Source organism: Fukomys damarensis, unplaced genomic scaffold (assembly GCF_012274545.1).
Source record: "Fukomys damarensis isolate Sample0158 unplaced genomic scaffold, DMR_v1.0_HiC HiC_scaffold_39, whole genome shotgun sequence".
In the NCBI taxonomy this organism is placed as follows: Eukaryota; Metazoa; Chordata; class Mammalia; order Rodentia; family Bathyergidae; genus Fukomys; species Fukomys damarensis.
In genome coordinates this window covers 10,057,323-10,083,825 of record NW_022900951.1, presented here as the reverse complement: position 1 = coordinate 10,083,825, position 26,503 = coordinate 10,057,323, and the positions used below count along the sequence as shown (strand labels likewise).

The window sequence follows — 26,503 nt, the reverse complement described above, 5'->3', positions numbered from 1 at the left end:
ATAAAAAGAAAAAGCAACTTTTTGTATTTTAGAAATTTCCAATATCTTTAGAACAGAGGATGAATACTAAAGAGAATTATCTTGGGATACAAAATGACAGAGAACTCATTTAACAAAATTAAAGGTGTACAGTGACTTTTATATTTACCTACTTATCTGAAAATATTTCCAAATAATTCTGACAAAATAAACCTTTCCTGAATGAATGTTTATATGTTCTTCAATATTATAATGCTTTTAAAATAGTTTGTGTGGGGCTGGGGAGTTAGCTTAGTGGTTCCACTGCCTGCCTGACAAGTGCAAGGTCCAAAGTTGCATCCCCGGTACAAAAAAATCAGTTTGTGTGAATTTTATAATAAGTAAAAACACCAAAAATACTGTCAAATTAATAATGATGAAAATAATAGCATAATATACAGAGCACCCATTTAATATGTTTCAGTACGAGGAGTGGTTTGCCTCCCATACTCCCTGTATTTCTCCCAGAAAGAGGGGAATAATGGGCCTAGTGGGCTCTTATAATTCTTGGTATCAGAAATGGGCAGACTTAGAAGACAGAAAGAAAATTCTGATTCAAAGATGATTAAGATTACCTTGAGACAAAAGTGTTAGAAAAGAATATTTAATTTGGAACATGGTCTTTTTTAAAATGACACACATGCATATGGTCTGTCAAAATGGAATTTGACAATAGCCCATGCCAATGATAGTTATAAATAGGTGAAATTAACATGAAAAGGAAAACACAAAATGAAAGCACTCACTACTCTGATGTGATTATACATCTACTATTTTTCAAGAAAGAAACTTTCCTTGTCTTTTCTAGTTTTTATAAAGTTAAACTTTCAGAAAATTGGCACATACCTGTAATCCTAGCATTCTGGGAGGCTGGGGTGGGAGGAAGTTTGAGCCCAGCCTGGGAAATTTTAGCAATTTAGTGAGACCCTGTCTCAAAAAATGGGAGTGGGGGAGACTGAGGATGTAACTCAGTGCAAAGGCCTAGGGTTCAATCCCCCATACCACAAAAACAGGCAAACAGAACACACATGCACACACACACACACACACACACACACACACACACAGAGAAGCAAATAAAAAAGGCATTTGAAAGAAAGATCTTTTAGGAATCAAGCTCATAGCTGGACATGGTAGCACACACCTGTAATCCCAGTACTCTGGGAGGCTGAGGCAGGAAGATCACAAGTTTGAGCCCAGCCTTGGCAATCGAGTCACTTAGCAAGACTTTGTTTCAAAATAAAATATAAAAAGGGTTGGGGATTTAGCTTATTGTGAAGGCTCTGCGTCCAATCCCCAGTAGCAGGGGGAGAAAGACGGGGGGAGAAGGAGGAAGAGGAGAGAAGAGGAAAAGCTGAATCATGGTCAGTCATCATCATTGACTGCTTTTCTTCGTGCTCTGTAAAGAACTGCAGAATAGTTTTCCGTGTGACAGAGGTGAAGCGATTTTAGGCTTGCTATCATCACTGTAACCAACTTTCCCAGGCTTTCTGAAGGGAAGACAGGAAATCTTGGTGGGGGGGCTGGATGGGAGTGATAAGAGCCTGTGACTATTATTGCTCAGGCCTCTCTTTTGCTTTCAGGATAGACACATTTTCTTCAGAACTGTTGGAAACAAGCTAATACTAAGAAGAGATAGATGACTGGATATAGAAGTGTTTTCTTTCTCTATCCTCTTCTCAGGAGGGAACTCCTTTCAGGAAGACATCACCTTTGGATAACTTTGGATAATAAAGTGTAAGTGAGCCAAATAGCATATCCCTCACAGAAGGTGCAGTGAACAGAAAAATGAGGGTGGGTATGTCTACATCTTGGAATATGGTGTTTTTCCCATCATCGATAGCCCCTGGAAAATTAAAAATAAACACCAGGATAATTATTTGCCATATTAATTTGTGTGTTTTCACTACATGTTCCTCCCCCCAAAAAAAGTAGGCAGACTTTTAATGTTCTCTTTTATCAAGGAGATTTTGGACATAACAATCAAAAACAGACTTTTCTGGAAGACAAGACTTTCTTGATGTTTGCTCCCAGCAAATTTGACTCCCTTGAGGAGGCTATACTAAAAAGCAGTGAGGGGGAGAAGCTCACTTCTCCACAAATGGGAAGAACCACCACTGCCTCTGTGGCAGAGCCCTGAGTGGGAGGTGGTTGCCTGATGTTCCTATGGAGGGTGAATTCTCAGCAACAAGATTATGTCTCAACATGGCAGGGAAGCTGAAGAGATGAATCACGTCAAGGGTCACATGGAGGCAAAAACTGTAGGTATCCATAGCCCCGTGATGGAATGAATATGTGCTGCCTCCTTCTGAATGTCTGTGCCACCCCAGTCTGTCAGAAGCAGGGGACACCATAGAGAGGGGCCCCTCCACCAATCCTGTGTGAGGAAATAGCTGACATTGAATCCTCTCAACCTAATGGGATAGGGCTTTGGACTCAGATATAATTTTTTTTTTTGAGACAGGGTCTCACTATGTAGTTGAGACTGTCCTGGAACTCACTATGTAGCTCAGACTGGTCTTGAACTCACAGCGATCCTCCTGCCTCAGCCTCTCAATTGCTGAGATTACAGGCATGTGCCACCACGCCCGGCAAGACTCAGATATAATTTCATTCACAGGAAGCATGCAACTTATCTCTTATACTCAAGGGTATTCAGTGAAAGTAACAAACCACATGCCACAAATATCTGTGGCCAGTACGACAGTAGTAACCTGGAATATATCCTTTAGTCTGGATTCTTCAGCCCTTCTCACCCACCCCCGAGATCCCCCACCAAGATTTCTCACAGAATTGAAAAATTCAGGACGTAGGTGCCTGGGTCTCAGCATCCCTCTTAACTGAGCACTGTTGTGTTATAACATGATGGCTGGCCATGCTCTTTGGGGGCATGCTTTCAAAATATGAATTTAAAATGACACTGTTTTGATAATAACACCTTCTCCCAAGCTACCAGCGTGTGAATTTGATCAACATGGAAGTCATCATGACTGTTGTGCGGGGACATAGTTCAACTCTCCAAGGGGAGTTATCACCCAGTCATAGCATGGCTCAGTCCCCAAAGCACGCTGCAAACACAACAATGTAAACATGTTCATTGGATCTATGCTAATTCAAGTGTACTGCAATGTGAATACATTTTGAATTGCTGTCAGTCCTGAAAAAGCACTGACTGCTTTTACTGCAGAGGGAAAAAGAGTGGTTAAGGAAATTCACTAACTAGGACCCAGCATGCACTTTTATTTATAGTCATGTCTTAGGAGGCATTTAAAAGAAGATGTTCTGCTTTAATTAAAGTGTGATGAGTAAATGTAAAGATGTTAAATTTGATGTCTGACACTAGGGACTAACTATGCTCTCTGGTCTGATGCCTACTGCCAAGAAATGGGATTGTATTTAAATTAATCATTGTCTTTCACAAGCCAAGTATAAATGGATTTCGATTCATGGATCTGCCAGTTGTTCTCCTTCTGATCACCTCTTCATGTATTTCCTTCTAACTTTTGCCCCTTTTCTTTCTCATCTTGACCAAACTTTCCAACAGGGTCCACTCTGGCCATCTCCAGGCTCTGGTCCTCGTGGCCTTTGACCCTTTCTTCTAAAGAAACAACTCCTGCAAAGGTCACCAGCCACCATTTGATAGTCAAACCCAATAAACTCTTTATTCAACTTGTTCGTTCTCAGTGTTTCATACCACTGATCAACAAACTTCCACTTAATGTTTCCTTTTCCTTTATTAAGCCCACTTCTTCAGTGAAGGGTTAATTAAGCCGACCAGAGTTGTCCAAACCCTGTACATTCTAAAGAAAGCTTGGCCCATGCTTAGCTCCTGCAAGATAACCTCTAAACCTTGGAACATCATACCTGACCGAGTTCAGTATTGTTTACCTGAGACCCTGGGTCCAGCCAGACAGTGTATGTTAACAGTGTGATTTATGGTGGGAGATTTGGATTATTTGGTATCAAGCTGACCTCTGAGGAGGCTGGAGACAGCATAATGAAAGTCAGCCACATCAGCAGACATGTGGGCAGACTGACTCATTAACAAAACTTTGAAAACCAAGGCTTGGCTGAGCTTCCCTGGTGGGAATACTGGCTGAGTGTTGTCACGCATGACTGCTGGGAGAATTACAAGCTGCCATATGACCCTACTGGGGAGGAAAATTATTAGCTCGTGCCTTGTCCCCTCTTGGATTCTATACTATGTGCATCTCTATGCTTTGCTTAGTTTAATCTCTATAAACTGATATTGTAAATACAACAGCTTTTAGAGTTCTATGCAAACTTCTAGGGAATCACTGAATGTGAAGGTGGTCACAGAGACACCCAACAACAGCTACTTTCTCATTTCAGGTAAAAAATGACATTAAAAAATCATCTTCTGGCTTCCATTTGTTAAGCCATATTTGGTGCATAGAACACATGAACAAGATATTTTTTTTACCTCTTGAGGACTGTTCCAACTGGTTTGGGAGGAAGCTCATAAGAGGAGCTAGACGCATAAAACAGGTCCTTTCCATGGAGTGTGATACACATGTGCCTGACAAGTACTGGTATTAGTTGTGTTGACTAATTTCCTTGCCTATTTTACTCTGGAATGGAAGCTCTTTAAGTGTAGGGGAAAAGTCTCATTCATCCTTGTATCTCCAGTGCCTAGGTGTTTCAGTGAGTGTTTGTTGTTGTTGTTGTTGTTTTGTTTTTGGTACCGGGGATCAAACTCAGGACCTTGAGCTTGCAAGGCAGGCTCGGTGCCACTGAGCTCAGCTCCTTGTTTTGTTTTTTAAATCACTGAAAAATGAAAATATCTAGTTCAAGCATTTTTTCTACTTACACTTTTGGTAGTATCAATCCCTTGATACAACTGAATCTCCCCCGTCTTCCATCTTTCATCTTCACTCTTGGTCTCTTCCCACGCCAGCACATTGTTACTGTTTTTCACAAACACTCGAAGTTTCCCTACTTTGTCTCCCACCAGCCGGTAATCAAAGAGCAAGCAGAAGTTGCTTTGGGGCTGCAGATTTGGGAGGAGAAGTTTCAATCGGCCAATATCCTTCCTGTGGCCTGCCAAGGCTGGAACTGTCATATAATAGCCAACTGCTTCAAGAGAAGAAAAATGCAGTTAATAAAGCCACTCTGAAGGGGTTGGCTTTTATATATGAAATATCTATAAAAATGAACAACAGTATCCCATATGGAAAGCTGAAGTACTTTACATTTTGAACATAGGAAAAAAGTCTTCATGCTAAAATGGATTTTTAGGGATTACACAGTTGAACCCTTTTGCTATATAGAGAAAGAAATTGAGGGTCAGAAAAATGGAGGAATTTGTCCACATTCACAAAGCTTGGTAGTAGCAGATATGGGATAAGAATCTAATTAAATGGACCTTTAGCACTGCAGGTAATTTGCAGCTAATAGGGGAGTTGTGTTCCAGAGCTTTATTTCCACCTTGATTGTTGGACTCACTGAGCCAATGATATGTCCACTGGCCAGCTGCTTAGCGGGCCATAGAATAGTGTTTAATCTACAACATACCTGGCTTTGTCCTAATGCTCTCATGGAGCTCAACCACTATATGTAACATATCACTCTGAGTTCTGATTTAGGATGCCAGGAGTATAGCTCCTCCTTATACCTGCAAATCTTCTAAGAATATTTTAACCTATAGCAGTAGCTTTTTGTTCATCTCCAGTCTTTTGATTGTGGTTTTGACGAACTTGAGCAAAAACTCTTGCAGAGGGAGTCTGAGGAAGTTGAGAAGAAGATGGAATTGAGGATGACATCAGGGGTGGGTGGAATCTTTTAATACAATTCCTGGGGACACTTGTAGAACCCAGGCTAACATTGCCTCAGTTTTCAGTGGATTCAAACATGGCCAGGTCTTCTTTTCCAGCTAGTAGAGTTATTAGATTCAGAAGATAAAAATGCAGGATGCTCAATGGGGTTCAAATTTCAGATAAACAATATATCCAAAACATACTAAACAGTAGTCAATGCTTATCTGAAGTTTAGACTTCCTATACAGTAACTGAATCAGCCATACTCTTCTCTTCTAGCTAAATCTCACTTTGAGCTGTCATTGAGGGTTTATGCCTTTAATAATACTGATCTACATTTCTTTTCTATTAACTCTGTAGGGAAAGACAAACCTACCTAGAGATCTGGTGGAGGTACAGGAAGGGAGAGCATATGATTTGAGTGATGGAGAAGCTGAGAACCCCAGGATCATGTGCGCATTGGGTACTTGTAAATAGGAGACTTCCCACTGATGGGACATTCAATGGAATACATTGCTGACTGTGTGAGCTGTCAAGACCCCGAGACAACACATGGGCTCCCAGTTGTGACACAGCTCTCAGACATAAATTTAGAGAAGCCATCATGGAAGGAAGAAGGAACTCAGCTTAATTATCAACAAGATAGCTTCTCCAAAGATGTATTGTCTCTGGTCTGGTAAATGTGCCCTGTGTTCATCCTGAACCTTTAGTTATAGTCCCATTTACACAACTGCTGGTGGGATGATGTATCCCCTCCACCCTAATCCCCAAAATTAAAAGGATCTTTTCTGATTGTATATGTCAGCTTGAAAAGAATGATCTCAGAGAAGAATTAGTCCCAAGGAAGGACCTAGAAGAACCTTTTAACTGACAGCCGAGTCTGTATACCCCCAAAGAGAGAAGTTTATTGGTAAGGAACTGAAGCCCCCAAAGTGTAGCACTTGACCTTAGTTATACAGTCAGCCTTCAGGAGACAGGAATTCAGTAAGTGCTTCACATGGATCTGCAAGCAGGGCACTCTACCCAAGAGGAAAGCTCCAGCCCATCAATAGTGGTGAAGTAGGGAGCAGAAGGGCAGCAAGTACACAGCTCAGAGCTGTGGTTGAGAAAAATCTAAGATCAGGGGGCCAGAGAGACATCCTCTAGCTACTGAAGAGAAAGTTCAGTCCAGGAGTTCAGGTTGCTGACGTGACATTCAAGATGGCGACACTGAAACAATTTGACACCTCAAAGGAGGTAACTCTACTAAAACTCTCAGTTTAGAAAGAGGTCATGTTTCAAGATATATTTCTCCTGAAAGAACAAAACAGAAACTACAGAGCACCACTGCTTGGAAAACTGGGCAAAGGGAACAACTTCCTTCTGCCAACACTGCTAAACTTTATATGACTCCAAACATCTTTCGCTCTCAGAAGCAGGGGGGTAAATATAGAAGAGGTTTTCTGCCACACCCTTTGTGGGGACAGGTAGGTAAGAGAGAGGTTAAAGAGGGGAATATATGCTGGACCAGGTTTGTTATCCATCAGGGGAGACATTGGAAGGTCTAAAGGTTTCCAAAGATAACGAACAATCCTGACCGGAGGAGTGACAGGAGTTATAACCCTTGGTCACTGAAAAGCTTTCTTTCCCTTTACCGCATTATGGAATATGAAATAGTCAAATCTAAATACCATTATCTCGATCAGCAGGATTCCAGTCAAAATCATCTTCTCTGTCTTGTTTCCAGTCACAGACCCCATGATCAAAGCTGCAGTCAGCTGAGATATTTAAACCTGCTTTAAAAAGAGCACATTTTTGTACCCAGTAAGAGCATTAGAAAGAGAGACAGCATTTGAAGCTTTGGAAGGAAATGTCACAGTTTTAATTATTTAGAGTGTAGATCACTGGTGGCGCAACTATCGCACGCCTGCCACAGAGAGCTGTTTGTATCATTGAAAGCTCTAAGAGGTTCACCATCACTGGTAGAGACCAAGGCAACATAGGTATAATGTCAAACCAGATAACTTGTTTTGAGTTAAATCTTTGAGGCCATTCTCAATAAATTCTGTTTTAATCTTATAAAACAAAAAAAAATCCATGAGTTTTTAAAAACTGAGTAATGGGAAAGACTTCCCTGAGTGAGATAATGGGATAGTAGACAGCATTTAGCTTTGGAAGGAAATGTCACAGTTTTAATTATTTAGAGTGTAGATCACTGGTGGCGCAACTATCGCACGCCTGCCACAGAGAGCTGTTTGTATCATTGAAAGCTCTAAGAGGTTCACCATCACTGGTAGAGACCAAGGCAACATAGGTATAATGTCAAACCAGATAACTTGTTTTGAGTTAAATCTTTGAGGCCATTCTCAATAAATTCTGTTTTAATCTTATAAAACAAAAAAAAATCCATGAGTTTTTAAAAACTGAGTAATGGGAAAGACTTCCCTGAGTGAGATAATGGGATAGTATATAGCCAACCTTTCCATAAAGAGGTGAAAAAACAAAAAAAAATCTGTGAGTTTTTAAAAACTGAGTAATGGGAAAGACTTCCCTGAGTGAGATAATGGGATAGTATATAGCCAACCTTTCCATAAAGAGGTGAAACTCCAGACTTTGGTCTCATGAGCACACTAGCTCATTAGCATAGCACTTAATGGTCTGCAAAGCCAAACAAGGAATATAACTGATTGTTCATAAAATTTGTCCCAGAAAATAAATTCCCCTTTACACAAATAAAGAAGTGTAGACCCTGTCAGAACTTTCTAGATGATTTGTGGGCTAGGACGTTTCATGTAGTACATGACACATGACTTATCAACATTCTTGTAGTACATCATATTTTTTTTATTTGCTGGATTGTATGATGTTTTGACATTGGGGAGCCTCACAGACCTGGAGACAGCCTCTCAATCCAGGACAAACTAATTCCTAAGACTGTTGAGTTGAGACCAAGTCCTCTCAAAAGGCAACTGCAGCCTTTATCTAATTTGCATACATTGTCATGGTTTGGATCTGAAATGGCCCCCAAAGGCCACATGTTACAGAATTGTTCACCAGCCTGGTACACTACTGTGAGGTGGGACCTAGTGGAATGAAGTGAGTCACTGTGCCTTTGAAAGGAATATTGGGACCCTGGCTCTTGCTCTCTCTTTCTTTCTGCTTTCTGACCACCATAAAGCGAAGAGCTTTGTTTTACCACCTACTCCCCATTATGATGTTCTGCCTTACCACAGGCCCAAAGTGATGAGGTCAAGTAACCATGGACTGAAAACTCTGAAATCATGAACAAAATAAACCTTTCTGCCATACAAGTCGATTACCTCAGTTATTTTGTCACAGTGACAGAAAACTGAATAATACATACACATACACACACACACACACACAGAGTCAATATTTCCCTTGCCCTAAATCATCCCAGTGCTAGGTACCAGGCAATTAGGGGCAGCCTAACTGCACACCCTTCTCTTGCGAAATGTAAGTAATAAATCCTTCTTTCAATGCCATTGGCCTCTGTCGCTTAGGCACTTCCATCAATTAAAACCCCATGGATATGAATAACATACTAACTGACAAAACTTTCCTTTCTTAACTTCAGAATTCAAACATTCCAGTTAGAAATTTTGCCACTGACATGTTGGATCAAATAAGCGGACACACTGTAGTCTCTAAATTGCTTCTGGGTTCTTTATGATAGAACAATTGCCTTGTTTAGATGTAGTGGAGAAATATCATTGTAGAGTCAGCTAGTGTAGGTTTGAGGCCAGCGCTTCTGGTTACTTCCTTCCCCTCCCATGCTGAAGCTCAAACTCAGGCCCTTGGGCTTGCGAGTCCGATGGTAGAACCACTAAGCCAAATTCCCGGTTGTTTTATGGCTGCCTTTGTGCTGTAAGGACAGAGCTGAGTAGGTGCTACTGATACTATGGGGCTTACAGAGCCTAAAACATTTACTACCTGGCCCTTTCCAGAGAAATGTTCACTAACTCCTGACATAGATAACCAAAAATAGCACAGTGAAAGGAGGATGATTGAGATACTTCCTATTAAAAGTGATTTTTGTGGCTTTTAGCTGTTTATGCTGAGAAATAAAGGAAGGAGGAAAAGTGCAGAAGCAGCTGATTCTTGGCTCATTTCAATTTGCCAAATATTTTCAGAAAAGCTGTTATTTGATTTGATTTTTTCCAAAAACAGTTTATCATCAAACCCAATTTTAGGAAAGTAAAACTGAGACTCAGAAGTGATTTGTTCAAGTTCTACAGACACTGAGTGCTGGGACTGAACCTGAATTCCCAAGTTAGACTGGTGGAATCTAGGGCTGTCCGTTCGGCACACACCCTAACTCAGCACAAATGCACAGCGCCTTTTCTCACGTTTTTTTCTCCTGCACTCCCCATTTCCCCCTATGTCACCAAAGATAATTTTAGTTCCAATTTTCAGATGAAAAAATGACAAGCAATGCATGTTTCCGGTTTTCAGTATTCCTTATGAGTGCTTTTCTAGTTTGGGAAATTGATGTTGCCATCCCACAAACAGTAGAACATCAATTTTTCAGTTGGTTTATGTGGTGGCACATTTATCCCAAACTCCCTCTTCCTCAACACACAATTAATGGAGCATATAAAGTGAGATAATGGGATAGTATACAGTCAACCTTTCCATAAAGAGGTGAACCTCCAGACTTCGGTCTCATGAGCACACTAGCTCATTAGCATAGCACTTAATGGTCTGCAAAGTGCTTTCAAATCCATTCTCTGATTTAATCCATGCTAGCCTTGAAGGAGATGCTGTTGGTGCCACACCAGCATCTGTCAGTACTTATGTCCCCTCCCAGGCACGTGGCTTTCTCATGCAGTTACAGTTCTGTGTGCGAAGGTGTTCTCTGGCTGGAGCATTCTTGGCCCAAGCCAGGTGTGCTAGAACGCTGGTGAATTTTTTCCCCCCTGAGGACAGCCTTCAATCACAGATGGATAGGAAATGGTAGGAAACTTCCGTTTCCTTACCTTTGACTGGGACCAGTAAATGTTGGGATTGGATGTGAGCTGGAGTCAGACTAGAGTCCAGGAGCTCTCCTGCCTTGCAGAAGGGCCAAGTAGGATGCAGGTCCAGTTACCATAGCTGCCCCTTCCCTATTTTCACAGGAGGCCATGTGTGCCAGGAAATTAGCAGTATTCTTCAGAGCAGCTGTCAGTCAAGCTCAGATGGGAGTTGATGCATGTACTCTAGGCCCCTTATGGCTTCTCTAGGATCATTCTGAGCCCTGTGGTCAACACTGGCTCACAGACTTCCCCAATGGGACCGAACTACAGTTCAGAGGAAACGTGCCTGATAACATACCCTTTGCTGTCTCCTCTCCCATCTCACTTCCTGGCGCTCACCCACTGTTTCCCGAGTCACTGCCCCCGTAAGCCACTTGCACCCAAAATCTTGTTTTGCAGTCTGTTTCTCAGAAAACTAGCCTAATATAGCCTAAGAGAGGAGTGTTGCTTTCATGTGTGGAAGCAATGGAGTAAGAAAGTCTAAGTGATTCACTCAAGGCAAAAAGCAAACAGGAGAGTCAAAGTGCACACTGGAGTCTTCTGATTAGGTCTGTGCCCTTCAGGACACCTTCCTCAAGGACAGTTGAGATCACAGGGCTGTGGTCATGGGCAACATTTTCAAGTTTCTGTGTTTCATTACGAATCATGGAAGGAAAAAGTAAAATAAAAAACAGTCAGTTTGGGGATTCCAAGAGGGCCCAAACAGTTCCTACGGACTCTTAGTGAGCGCGAAGCACTATCCACAGAGGGCCTGCCTCAACTCTTTATTCTTGGTGTCAGGTGGGAGCAGCAGAGAGAAGAAAACAGCCATACAGCATTGTAATTATTGGTACTAATCATGCTAAGGCCTACTATTTTAACTCTGATGCCATGTGTCATGATGTAATGACTTTTCCCTTGGGCTTTTATAAATGAAGCAGCGATTCAAAAGCAATCACCTCATCCTATGAAGAAATGAAAATGACATGGGACAGTGTGAGACAGTTTTACTTACCTTTGTATTCCAGTTTGGAATTCAGCACTTTTCTTTGGACCAGATCCAGACCCAAATTACCTGCTTCGTTCACCTTAGAGGCTGATAAAGAACAATTATTGGTCGGTTATGAAAAACTTAGGGCCCCACATACTCAGAAGGTATGAATCCAATGACTGAACAAAGAAAGCTTCATCATGGATTATAATCACAGAGAGTATTCCATCAGTGTCTCCCCGCCATTTCCAGATCATTCACATTGGTCCCAGCCTGTCAATTTAGAACATCTTGTTCCAGGGGTTTGCCTAGTAAGCTAAGCATCTACACTCCTGGCACATCCCTTCTCGCTGGTTTTTGGAGATCTACCTTCTGGAGACTTTCACTGCCAAGAGAGCTGATGTCACTGGGATGTCATTTCTTGGACAGATGGGCCTGTGTCTATTTCTCCTTTGGTTTATTCCAACTGGTGTTTTTACACATGGTCATCAGTCCCAGAGCCAAGAACAGGCTGGGCAAATATGAGAGGGAGCAGCAAAGGCCCAGCAAGAAGGAAACGGAAAGTTTCACTGTTGGGATGCAGGCTGAGTCAACATGGAAACTGTCCTGGAGGGGCTAAGACTTATTGTGGGTTCTGCACAGCAACCAATGAAAAGAGGGATTTGGGGCTTATCTACTTGATGCAGAAAACTTAAGCTCTGCTGTAGTATTTTCCCCTTTCTGGTTTTCTGTTTTGGCTTTTAAAGCATAACCACACAACTGTGAAGTTCCCTTTTCATAGAGTGAGCCTGTGCCAGGTGACTTTGAGAAGCAAAAAGGTGGAGCCTGGCAGATCCCCACAGTGAGGATCTCTTTGATTTGGCGGCATCCGGCAGCCAGACAACTGTGCTTGTGGGACCAACAAACTTCCCATGCGCCAAACATGAACCCCCCACGTACGGGATCAGGACTCAGCCTGCTTGTTTCCTAGAGCAGCAGATTGGGATTGTTATCTGCAGAAGTTGTCCTCACACAGAAGCCTGTTTCTTAGGACTTAAGGCCCAACTCATTTTACTTAAAGTGTGAAACTCTTTGATCATCATCTTCTTCTTCTATTTGCCAGGAGGAATCACAATTCATTCTCCATGAAATGTATAAAATAACAAGCATGATACTCACAAAACACATCTCCTCGGAGGCTTTGCTCTTGTTCCACGTCGTTCTTCAGGGCTTTCTCTTCTGTTTTCCCTTCCTCAAGTGCCTCTTTGATTTTTTCTTCATTCCCTTTTTTTTCTCCAGCAGAGTTCTCACCCCTGGAAAGACTCTCTTCGTAGATGATAGGCTTTGAGGTAACTTTAGGGGCACGAGTCCCAGTGGGATCTGGGGTGACATTTTTCATTTTTATCTTCTTTTTCATGCTGTTTTTGTGAGCAAGCAACTTCTTGATCCTGTCTTTGATGGTCCCAGGTGCTCTGGGGACTTCCCTCACAGAATTTTCAGGGATAACTAAAACAAAAAATAATAAAAATTGAGAAGTACCAATCTTGGTGGCCTATAACTAGGTCACTGGTAAACCATGGGACACATTGGAAGTGCTGTAAGTTCACGATTCCAGAATCAACCCATATGAGACTCTGCCACGTGAGAGTTTAGGAACAACTATATTTGCATCTGTTTTGAGCAGTTCCATGCTATGGCAGTTACCTCTACTACCTTTTGTTTAAGGACACACTTCATTTTGCTTCAGAAACTAGTGAAAATACCTGCTACTACCCAATTGGGCTACAGATCTCAAACAAATGGATTGGGTCGGGGATTTAGCCCAGTGGTTCCAGTGCCTGCCTTGCCAGTGTAAGGTCCTAAGTTCGATACCCAGTACCAAAAAAAAAAAATCCTCAAAGGAATGGATTTTTCCAGGAATCTCTAATATCTCTGCTTTTATGCCAGTACTCTCCAATCCTGGCATTGTCCAAGGAGCCCTAGAGATTTGTTCAAATTTGATATTCAAAGAATACAGCTAGATAGCATTACAGCAAGCCATATAAATTACCAGTAATGTGCCATTTGTGACCTACAAACATGGTGATTTCTGGTTCACTGTACACAAATCTCTCCCCTTTAAATGCCTAACAGTCAACCGCTATTTAAACTTAAGTGATTTTATTTATTGAATTTTTTTTACAGAGGCTTCTGTATTTACTGTTTTTATGTCCATTTCTCATTTGTGGCCATGAAATGAAGTTGCCTTTAAAAACACCTGCCTAGATTGATTCTTCTGTCCTGTAGTGAGTCAATGACTCTGGGGTGAGGGGAATGTTAGTGTATAAGAACTCAAGAGGTAGGAAAAGGTCATTTACCTCAAGACTCTTGCATTCTAGATGGGGCGACTAAATAATGGCAAGGGACTTGCCCAAGGTTTCTCTGCAGCTGGGGGTAGGGCTAGGATTGAGAGTAAAGCATACAAATGACTCTTTTTCCAGTTCTGGTTTATTCTTGCTTTAAGGATTACTTTTCTCTAGACTGGTTGGAATTCCTCAAGATCTATGATCCAAAGATGACATGTCCTTTCTCCAGGAATACACATGATAACTAAGAATATCTAATTGATACGGAAAGGTGACTGATTTTTTAAAAATTTAAAACACAGATCTTTAAAATCTAATATACTGTCCTATTATAAAATATCTAGGCATGAGGTAGTCTCACACTGAGCAGAGGGCTTGTAAACACCTGAGTTAATGCACTCAATTCTCCTACTTGGATATAGTTTAGACTTCAGAGGGAATTTAGAGAAGGCAGTAGACATCTTTTTTTTTGTACCGGGGGATCGAACTTGGGTCCTTATGCTTATGAGGCAGGTGGCGGAACCACTGAGCTAAATCTCTGGCCCTAGACATCATTTTTGATGCTTAAAGTAATACTCTAGAAATTGGCTTGGGATTTCATTAGGATATTTTTCTTGGCAATGTTTTAATCTCTTCTGCTTCATTCCTCCTTCATCATTAGCCTAATTCAAACTGTACCAAAGTAGTAGAAAAATAAACAAGGATACATTCACAACATTTTGAATAATACAAAGGGAGAAGGAAAATGTTTTGAAAATATATGTGCTCTTAAGTAGTGCTTTATTTGGATATCCATCTAAGAGTTGGTAGGATAAAAGTGCAACCTTTCTGTTTTCAATGTAATGTCCCAGTCATTTATCATTGTGACAACCTGTACTTATAGGTACAAAATTAACTAGTGCTGACAGGAGTAATACATCACTACTATGTGCCTGACCTTCACATGGCTGCATTTGCTTTTTTGCCGCAGGCTGCGTGTGCAGCTTTTTAAATTTTTTTGTACCCGGGATCGAACTTGGGACCTTATGCTTTCAAGGGAAGTGGTGGAAACAATGAGCTACATCCCGGCCCTCGTGTGCAGCTTTGATGAAAACGCGATGACCACACATTGCCCTTCCTCTGGAGGCCCCACTGTGTAATTCTGTCCATGGTCCCCTGGATCTTTTCCCAGTGCCCACATGAAGAATTAACAGGAAACAGCCTGTCCCTGCAAATTTCCTTTGTGCAATCAGTAACATAAAACTAAGGACCTTTAATAAATAATGAGGACAGGGTTTCAGCCCACACCAGGCAATCCTAAATGTCTGCTTTCAGATTTTCAGTTTGAAATTTCCAATTTCCCTATTGAAAAGAAAAAATCACTGTAACATCATAACATTTATGTCAACAATTTAATTCCCTTCATATGCAAAGAGAAAGCTTAACAAAGATAAAGCTGCAGTCTAAAGATGTGCATAGCTGGGTTCGGGTTTATCTGGGTATCACTGTTTCAAATTTGACATCACTGATAACTGTTTTCTCATACAACTTCTTAATTATTGCATCATCTCTCTGGAAATATGAAAATGTGGGTGGAAGTTGCAGTAGGAGGGTCTTTGGTGTGTTTGAGAACTCAGACACACAAACAGGGAATTCGAAAGTCTTCAGGTCATGGGCCAGTCTTGTAGCTGAAGATGACAATATGTTTTGGAGGGATCAGACATTTTTCTAGGTATCCACTCTCTCCACAACATCTACTTATCTAAATATCTTGACTTTAATTTCACATCTTTGGGATAAAACTTTTTTAATGGAGATCACCATGACTTTGACATTCATTCATTCACCTGTGCTTAAGTCCACCAGATGAAGCTCTATCATCTTCCAGGAGAAACATTCCACCAGTGTGCGCTGTGGCCATAGTTCTGGGAGGACAGGCCTAGCCACAGTGAGGATCTACTGCACCGTGGGACCCAGGAACAGGAAACAGGAAGGAAAGCTGAGCCAGGAGAGTTTGTCACACAGGGGACCAGGAGGAGCCTTCTCTATCATAGAGGATGAACGCATCTCTCATGTGCTTGAGCCCCCAGTCCCGGATCTGACTCCTCACTCCTATCTTTTAGCCATATGCCCTCAAACTAGTCCCTAACTTCTCTTAGCCCCCATCTCCCCATTTACAAAAGTGGGATAAGCATTGTCAGGTTGAATGACTGAATACTCATCAGTTACTAAGATCAGACTCTGCAACATACTCACCATGGGTTTGCTATTATTTTGACAGGTTATCACCAGACCATTGAAAATCTTTGACTGAGTGAAACATAAAATGCCCAGGCTCTGCCTATAAATTACTAATAAAGACTCACTGAATTGAGATGGCCTGGCTGAACCCAAACCCATCTTCTTAAATGAGCTCTATATAAATTAAATGAAGCCATGAGCACATTATTTTTAAGGACTAGGTTTTGTTTCTGCTGTTGTTGTTTTCTGTTTTGTTTTGGGTTTTTTTTGGGGGGGTGGGAACAATTGTTGGATTTTTGGGTTTAAAAAAAAAAGCCTTTGCCATTATCACTCCTAACACTAATACATGCTTAGGAAGCATTTAATATATTATGGGCTGGAGTTAAGGCATTTAGATGAACATTTGTTCATTCTGTATGGATCGTTTCATTTAGTCATCAAAGTAATATGGATAGCTACATACAATCATCCTCATTTTGCAGACAAAGAAACTGAGGCACTGGAAGGAAAAATAATTATTCTCAGTCCAGAGGCAGGAAGCCAGGGAATCCAGGAGTCAAACTAAGGTAATCTGATCCCAAAAGCTGTGCTCCTGGTAGCTCAATGACATAGTTTCCTTTTCTAAATTGACTGCTACTCCACTAGTTGGATTTTATCTAAGTTTTTAATTTCTTAGAATAAAGTATACTGCTGTCAAATCAAGACCAAAATATCTACTGTTGTATTATTAAGACTCACATACCCTAGAATAGTTAAAAATACACATATCTACATTGATGGTGTTTCTTCCCTTGGGTACAGGTGGCATGCAAGGACAATCTCCTTCATTATTACAGTGTAGCATCTGAATTCTCAAAACAACAAGCTCATGATAAAAGCCGCTACACGGGGTGGGGGGTAGGGTGTAGCTCAGGGGCAGAGCATTTCTCTAGCATGCGCAAGGCCCTGACTTTTATCCCCAGCATCACACATAAAACAAGTCGCAACACCAATGTTCCATATCATATAATAGCAATTCATGGGCATAAGAATATATTTTGCAATATAACATTTTATAATGCTGAACACAAATTGGAAGCAATTCACTCATTTTTGTTTTTATGACATTTTTACAAACGTAAGTATAAACTTTTGATCCTCCTTCGTTAAGTAATAGGTTTGTTAAAATCTCTTTTCTTTTTTTTTGTTGTTGTTGTTGGGTTTTTTTGTTTGTTTTGTTTTGTTTTGTTTTAGTACCCGGGATCGAACTTGGGCCCTTGCATTTGCGAGGCAGGCAGTGAAACCACTGAGCCAAATCCCCAGCCCTGTTAAAATATATTTTCAACAGAAATGTGATTATTTATTTACAGGGAATTAAAGAAAAATGGAAAGTGCTGGACAATACAATAAATGACCCAAAGATAGTTTTCTCCTTTAAATAAACATTCTGGTGAAAGACCAACAAATAATTCAGCTGCAGAATGGGTAAATAACAAAATGCAGTCTGCAGATGTCAAATGGAATGGTAAATTTGAGGTTTCAAGGGATAAATAAAAAATTGTTTTACCTCCAAATGTACTTAAAGTTGGATGCTCAACGAAAAACAGAAGTTTTCTTGACAAAAAATGTTTGCCAAAAAAACAAACAAACAAACAAAAAAGCCAGGCAAGGTGGCACGCTCCTATAATCCCAGCATCTAGGAGGCTGAGGCAGGAGGATCTATATGAGTTCAAGGCCAGCCTGTACTACATTGTGAGACTGTCTCCAAATAAAAGAACAAACAAAAAAGGAAAAAATTGAAAAGAAAGAAATGTTTGTGTTATTGTGAGATTTATAATGTCAACGTACTTGGTTATTATGTAGAAACCATGGGCTGCAAACCACAACCGAATGGCATGTGTAAAGCAGCTGCCTCCCTGTGGGCAGGAATAGCACACTGTGGTGGCCGGAGGATCAAAGGAAGAAGAAGAAATTCTTTCTAATCTCTTCAACTCTTAGGCTTGGGGGTAGAGGGAGGGCACGTGGAGGCGAGGTGCCCACTTAGTGTAACACGTGTCTTCCTGAGGCTGCTATGTTTTCGCAGCAGGTTTGCATTTGCCTTTATAGCATCTCAGAGTTGAACAGCTGGCTCTTAACAGCTAGTTGTAATGGTACTAGTAACAACAGTAACTGCAGCTAACTTCTTGAGCATCTACTATGTACCCAGCTAAACTAAGTTCTCTCCCTGTATTACCTTACTGAAACCTCATGATGAACCTTGGAGAGAGGCATTTGTCTTAGTGTGGGTTTCCCCAAGCAACGCCTGAGACAAGGATTTGGGTGCAGGCAGTTTATTTGGGAGGTCATTCCATGAGGCACAAGTGTGGGGAACAGAGACAGACAGGAAGAGAGAAAAGCCAAAAGATGGTGTCTTGATGGGTAGGCAATTGCTGTGGGTAACTGGAGCTCGGTCCCACTGGGGACTCTGGGACCCAATGTAGAATACTCCCCACAATTGTCCTACCTTGGGAAGGGGATGGTGGAATGTCTCTCTAGAGACTAAGATTTCCCTTATCTGCCAACTTCCCCTGTGTCTGGGCTGCACCTGCAGGGGGCTGAGAAGGCTTTTAGAGAAAGTCCTGATACTCATGTTTATAGCAGCACAACTCATAGTAGCTAAATCTTGGAAGCTGCCTATATGTCCATTAATAGATGACTGGATAAAGAAAATGAGGTATGTGTACACAGTGGAGTACTACTCTGCCATAAGGAAGGATAGAGTTGGGTAATTTGTAGGAAAATGGATGCACCTCGACACCATAATGTTAAGTGAAATCATCAGACCCACAAGCTTAAATATTGAATGGTTTCTCTTATATGAGAAATCCAAAGCATAAATAATTAAAGAAGAAAAATAAAAGATAGAAAATAAGAAACAGAGAGATAGATCTTTCGTAAATAGGAAAAGGGACCAAGAGATGGAGGAAGGGGAGCGGAAAGATGGGAAAGGGCACCAAACAGAGTTAAGATGTGTTGTACACATGTACTAACTCCCCACAAGGAATGTAACCATTATGTACTGCAAAGGTATTAATAAAAATTGTTATTACTAGTATTGTTGTTGTCGCAGTTCCAGGGATCGAACTCAGGACCTTGTGCTTGCGAGGCAGGTATGGTGCCACTGAGCTACATCCCCAGCCCAATAAAAATTAAAATTTGAAGGAAAAATATAAAAAATAAGAAAGCCCTGAAGCCACGATACATCGAAAGTCCACTGTACTGTGGCAAGGATTATATACGGAAATGTCTACCCTACCTCCTTGGAGTTACAGAACTCCAAGGGACAAGCACCTACCAGGAGACCCATTTTGGATAGGAGAAACTGAGCTCAAAGAGGTTAAAAAACTTGTTAGAGGTCCCAGCCAGTGTGGTGTAGAGCTAAGATTTAAGGCCGGGCCTGGAATGCACACGTTCAAATTTGGTGGCACGAGAAGGATCACTGGACATGATTGAGTACTTTGACCCGGGGGACAGAAACCACAGCACTGAGTTGCCGGTGCCTGAGTGGTCCCGTAATCCCACCTTGAGTCTAATGCAAGAGTCCGCCCCGAGCCCCGAGCCTGAAGGCCTGTGGCAGTGGAACGTCTATGCCATGGGGCTTCCGGCTCCATTCTTGGATTCCTCCCCCCATTGATCTTAGTCTGCGTTGGGAAGCCATTTTTATTTCCCAAGTCTTAAAATGTGAAGATCTAGGCACAGCTTAAGCTTTTCCACACTATTTCTTTCCCAGCATACAGATTGCCCCATTCTTTGGCAGTTCTTCTTGGTGCTTGGTTTCCAGACTCGTTTTCTTTGGTTAGATCCTATTTATATACACTCTTGCCCAGTGGCACTCAACCACAGCTCACTGGGGTGCCATGGCCTTTTATGAGTGTGCTGCTAAATGTCCATCATGGTACTGCATCCTGAGGAGCACCAAGAGTATGGGGCATGGCATGGGATGCGGGGCTGGGCATGACTTGCAGCTATACTTGTTGGACCACGTTGGGAACTCTACTAAGGGGTACACAAGATAGTTGGGACAGGGAAGTTAACAAGTAGAGTCATGCAATGAATCAGCACTACACGGGACAAGCCTGGAAGGAGAAGCCTAGATGACTTTTGATGCCATGAGACACTGTTTGCCAGGGGAGAGCCTGCCATCGTGACCGCAGCTGTCTTGCTCAGAGGGCTCACCATGATTTCTAGTTCTCCTCTCTTTCGAGGTACACAGGAGGATTATTATTAGGGTTTTTTTTGCCCCCTGAATTTAGACACTGTCAAGCTGAGTTAATTAAGATCTTGTACATGATTGTCTATGCTTCGTTTCTTGCTGTGACAAACTGCAAGGCCTTGGATTGACGCTCTAGTATCATAAGGTGGCAGGGCTACTGTCATCCTGGGCCCCTAAGTGGCTGTATTGAAAAGAAATCTCCTGAAAACTCTCTTTGGACACAGCACACATGAGAAATAGAGCTTTCTTATTGTAGTTGTTAACAGTAGTGACATCTTATCGTTGTGTATCTGGATTATAAACATAAAGTTTTAGCTCATAACCATCAAAGAATTCACCAGCAAGAATAATGGAACTCTATTATAATTTCAAACAAGTGAATCCAGGCTTGATCGTGATAAAGCAATGCTCTCTGCTTCAACATACTTTGTTTTGACTGTGCATTCTGGAAGAGGGCCTGATTCATCCTGAAGGATTGCTCGATACTACTGTACCACACCCTGGTCTATTCTGCCAGACATACTTGCTCAATGACTTTAGTGAGTATTGGAAATGCCTAAACTAACAAAGGAGACAAGACTGAGGCAGCATTAAATTTAGATAGGGCACATTGGTGGGGGGAAAAAGGGGGAGGAGGGAATAAGCAATCACAAAAACATGGCCAGATGCTACTTACCAGAACACTGAAGTCCATTGCCTTTGTACCCCTGCTTGCATTTACACTTGAAGGATCCTTGGCTATTGAGGCAGTTGGCATGGGGGCTGCACATATGGGTACTCACAGCACATTCATTTATATCTAAAAACACGAACGGTCCAATGAATCACTTTATGATAACAGGGCTCACTGAGAGACCATCCCTTACAGTCATGCAACTCCAAGGCGAGCCACTCAACACCTCCAGTAAATCAAGTGCTTCTGGGGAACTGAGAGGTGATGGCCAGGAGCCCTGACTCTGCCTGTGGCCTGCCTGGTAGGTGAGGAGGGAGCCTGCAGCTCACCTCCCCCACAGCCGAGCATCTCCCACTTACTAGTGGTCTGGAAGTCTGTAATGCAGTCAGCTTTTTTCTTAACTTTTTTCATCTATCTAACTTAGAACTAAATAACAAGAACAGAAAAGAAATCCTATATTTGGAAGGGCTTGAAACTCCTAACAAACAAAGGACAAGATCAGTCAGGAGTCAATGACATCAATCCTCAGAGGTTTGGGCATTTTGTTCAAAGCCTCCTGGAAGATAGGGTCAGGCTGGTCTGAGCTTGTCTGATGGATTTAGAGGTGGAAATTCTGCCAAATTCCACTCAAGTAAGAGGTTCATTTGCTCCATTCTCCATCCTGCTTTCTATCTATGCATTGATAGATGTGGCACATAAAGTGGCTTATTGTTTTTTACTCAGCCACAAGGCAGCTCAGATGCTAATCTTAATCACTTTGAAAGCCTGAGAGACTTGTTTCCTTGGGAAGCATGAAGGATTCAGTGTGAATCCTCAACCTGGCCTGTGGAACTTCCCTAGGGATGTCAGGCAGCAAGCACACGCTGTGTAACACAGACATTGGAGCACAGAGCTGCATGGGCCTGTAGGAGGCTGTGGGGTCGGAGTTCATGACAAACACGGATGGGATGTTCCAAGCCTATCTCGGACAGTTGTTGTGTTTGAGAAGACTGGAGGGAATTGCTGTGGAGATTTCACAAGATGGCTTAAACCCCAGCAATGTTGCCCCAACACGATTACCCAAGACATGTCCGGGGAAGTCCTGAGCATAGGGTTGAAAGACATCTTATTTTTCCCAACTGTTAGCTTTCTGTGTCATGAACATACCTTTGTTACACAAGTTACATGAACAGGAATCTAGAGGGAGCACAGATTTCCCAAAAGAAAAGTATAACAAGGGTAAAAAGAATACTTCGAAGGGCCTCTCCAAGCACCCACCTCTTGTGCTCTTTGAGAGTTGGGGTCCCTTCACAAAAGGGATAAAATACTTTATTTCACACAGGTTAGGGAAATAGCTAACAGGAACCAGAATCTTATATGAGAGTGACTTTGATGGCTGTAGGAAAAGAACATTTTATCTGGAGCTCAAACTTGAGAGAACTAAAAGAAGAGAGAGGAAAGAGCTTGTGCTCTTGTCTGTTCATTTTTCTGAAGCCACTCTATTGGAAACTGCTATGAACAGACCACTGCGATCTTGTTAATCTTCCTTATAGCAAATATAAGTACCACTTTATTGTTCCCATTTTATATGTGTAATTGGAGACAGAACCAAAAATATAAACAAAACACAAACCCCCACAAAAATCATGTCAGTATGTGTCTCTCCACAGTAGCCATATATATGGCTTACATCATTATTGATCTGGCTTCATAAATGTTGTCCCTAAATGCCAGACTTAATAGGGCTTTTCTCTGTGTTAAGCTGGTCACTACAGTAGACTGTTCAACTGACAGATGGAGTGAACATCAAAGTATCTGTATCCTATTGGCTTGGTGGAGGGAGGAAAAAAGGAAAAGGTGCCACTGGATCTTACCCACACAGTCATATCGACCACTGCCATATTTCAGCTCAAACCCAATGTGACATTTGCAGTAGTAGCTCCCAAATGTGTTCACACATCTCCGATTGTAGGGGCAGACCACTTTACCAGAGGCACATTCATCAATATCTAGGGTGTAGAACCAGAAGGTATCAGCAATGACAAGAAAAGTAGCCCCGACACATGCATTATGCACTCCCAGCCACAGCATGCAGTGTGGATGCACATGCACAGTCTCCTTGGCAGGAGAACTGATTATCTAGTGCCAGTACCCTACCTTTCAGTAAGTACTCTAGATCCCCACTAGGCACATACTCACTTTTTCCCTTGACATCTTTATGCTGTGATGCACATCTCTTCCTAACGGCATTACCTCCTTGTGATGTCACTACTTAGAGTCACATCTGTCTCAAGTCAGGCGTCGGCTCTTTTGGGGCAAGGACTGTGTGTCTGGCACTTAGGATCCGTGTGTCCCATGTGCAGTGAGTGCATACATATCTTCCCCAGCTATTCTATCATACAGCATATCCGATTTTTGAAAACAACTACACTTTCAGCAAACCAAATTCACAGTTAAGATTTACATTTTACAAAAGAACAACTCCATTCTCCAGCTCCTCTAAGGGTTCTGCAGTATGGACTCCAAGCACAGAAGAAATGCGGTTGTGTAGGAATCCACTTCTCCATATACTGCGGGGCAAGGGCGGCTGTGTAATGATGCAGTGTTAGCCCCACATAGGCATGGTCCTTTTCCACCACTGAGAGGGGCCGACAGCTATGCTGACTGGTCACTGACTCAGGCTCAGCTTTAACTTTCAGACATCAAGCCAACTATGTGCTTCTTTGCTCTCCTTCCAGACCTGTGGTTAAATGTGCAAGCTACTGTGGGCATTCGTTTTTTCTTATTTTCTCTCTCTCTCTCTCTCTCTCTCTCTCTCTCTCTCTCTCTCTCTTTGTACCGTGGATCAAACTCAGGACCTTGTGCTTGCAAGGCAAACGTGATGCCACTAAGCTACATCCCTGGCCATTCTTTTTTTTTCCGGCAGGCATTCTTAAAGTAACAAGTGCTTTTCAGAGATAACTTTCATGCCCACCCTCTTTCCTTTCCAATTAAACGGTACCCAAGAGGTGGGTAGAAATTTGGATTCAGTTTGGCCAAGATTTAGCCTTGTCCTGTAAATCTTATTTTACTAGAGTACTAAGTGCTGTGACTGTAATTCAATCTTTGATTACTTTCAAAGGGGAGACACAATTTTAATTTACACGTATATTTTTGAAAAGTGTTTAACTGATTTAGGACCTATCTGGCTGAGCTTAATAAATGCAGTTTATCAAATTATGCACTTTCAGGATAAATAAACATCCAGCAGCTTGACTGAAAAATATTTCTAGTGCTTTGAAGATTATTAAATCATGCTGCTATTTGATAATGAAATCTAAAATGATTAAGAACTCTTTTCAACATTGTGGTTTGGTTTGGTATTCCTTACTGAGACTTTGTACTCACTTGATCGGAATATTATGTACATTTGCTGCTATAGTTACGTGTATAACAATTTGACGCAGTATAACGGTTATGAATATATACAATTCGGTGGATGACCATAACTCAGATTCACAAAAGAACCACAGCACAAGATGTAGAGCATTGTTTCTGTCACCCAGGGACCCCTGTGTGTGCTCCACTCATACCCTCCCAGCTGTTTCCATAGCTGCCTTAGGCCGCTTGCTGGACCTGTGAAATAGTCTGTTCTGGTCCCCACCTGGGCTAGGCTGGGAGTAATGGGGAGTCATGCCCAGGAGCAGCCCCACATCTGTGAAGGGCAGAGTTGATGGAGACACAGCCAGCACCCTTGCCCAGGAGGAAAATCTCAGAGGCAGTGTAAGCGGTCTCCCAGAGGTGCCCGTAGCTCATTTAACACGTGCACTTAATTCACCTGGCGCTAATGCCTTCCTTCCCCTGTGCCACTTCCCTGGCCCTCCACTGGGGTTTGTTTCCCCGAAGTCACCTCCCCAGCCGGCCTCACATAGCTTGCATGGAACCCAAAGCTGACATACAAAATAAGACAAAAGAGAGCAAGAGACAGAAGTTATATGCCATGGATTTGATGAAACTCAAAGTTATAAATGAAGCTTTATTTGCTCCTTGATTAATATTGCTGAGTTAGTCTGCTCATTTTCTCCAGTCAAAAGTAATTATGGAATACTTAGCTTATGTAATTTAGAGTAAGTTTTCTTGGTGAAATTGGTTACTTGCTAACTTACGTTAAACACTGAAGATGGTATGTACTATTTTCACTAATGTTATATCCAAAAATATGTATATACATTTTTGTCTGGGAAAATATTTGCTTGAACTTGGGATGTAGCGCACTGTCCTTAAGATCTTACTCACTGAGTGATGACACTAGCGAAACGTTCTTTCTAGCAACCATCATCTCAGAAATGGACACACACTACAGTTTAGAAGTTTGTAGTGTCTGGCCAGCAGGGTGATTGTGATGCATGAAAAAGAGGTCATTCAGTAACGGGGAGTCAACGCAAAAGAGTAAAAGTGGATGCCACTCCTGCTGTCGTACCTAGGCACACCCTCCCATCTGAGGCCAGGCGGAGTCCTGAGGACGGACACAGACATTGTGGTCCTTCCTCTGTGTCTTCACAGCCATACTGGCAGTTGGTCCTGGCACAGGTTCGAGAGTCTGCAAAAGTAGACAAGGATTAGCCTCTTCTTCCTGAGAACTATCCTCGAATTCTGAGACTAAATACAACGTGGAATGGCATTAGACAAGTTTTATTGTAGTAGTCCCAAATGGAAAGCCTAGGAGAATCAGGCCAGGGATCGGAGTCTTGGTGGTCCTTGGGTTGAATTCTACCTGTGGTCAGTTCTTCTGGGTGAAGCATTGAGCCCAATGGTCTGTAGGGAGGACACACAGCTCTCTGACTGCCTCTGTTCCTCCCCTGTGTGCCCTCGGGTCACTCCTTTATGACACTCGGCTGATCTCTATGGGGTAGAAAGTAGTGCTCATGCAGGCAGTCAGTAGGGTAGAAGAATCCATCCTTGAGATCTCCCCACACATCTATCCCCTCACTAAGAGTCACTTGCCACGACCACTCCAGTAGAGTCTGTGTGACAATGCCGGTCACCTGGCAGAAACCAGACCAGAGGTATCGTCCCCACGGGGTTAAGCCTCCTGGAGGTCCTTGGCACACACCGCATGCAAAGTCAGCCGTGAAGAGAATAGCTGGCCTCTCTGCCTGCAGTTTGGGGACATTGGGTTCATCTATAATTCTGTTCTATTTTGTCTTTATTACTATTTGTTCATTATCTGTAGAATTGTATTCTGGGCCCAGGAAAGGTTAGGAACAATTAGATGTTCCTAGAGATGTGGAGATATTGAGGCACAAGAGGACGGGCG

At 42.1% G+C, this 26,503-nt stretch overlaps 1 protein-coding gene across 3 annotated transcripts in view; it reads right to left on the bottom strand.

The window, feature by feature from the left end:
• Egfl6 (EGF like domain multiple 6) overlaps window positions 1-26,503 on the bottom strand; it is a 54,084-nt gene that overhangs the window by 1,559 nt on the left and 26,022 nt on the right. Inside the window, exons 5-11 of one of the 3 annotated variants that reach the window (XM_019206050.2) lie at window positions 25,667-25,786; window positions 23,082-23,216; window positions 21,232-21,354; window positions 12,939-13,265; window positions 11,805-11,885; window positions 7,466-7,570; window positions 4,850-5,115 (exon numbers count right to left, since the gene is read on the bottom strand). In XM_019206050.2, the coding sequence (XP_019061595.1) occupies window positions 4,850-5,115; window positions 7,466-7,570; window positions 11,805-11,885; window positions 12,939-13,265; window positions 21,232-21,354; window positions 23,082-23,216; window positions 25,667-25,786 (1,157 nt within the window). The remainder of the gene's footprint in view (window positions 1-4,849; window positions 5,116-7,465; window positions 7,571-11,804; window positions 11,886-12,938; window positions 13,266-21,231; window positions 21,355-23,081; window positions 23,217-25,666; window positions 25,787-26,503) is intronic. The other 2 variants (XM_033760316.1, XM_010613966.2) reach the window with 2 other exon arrangements.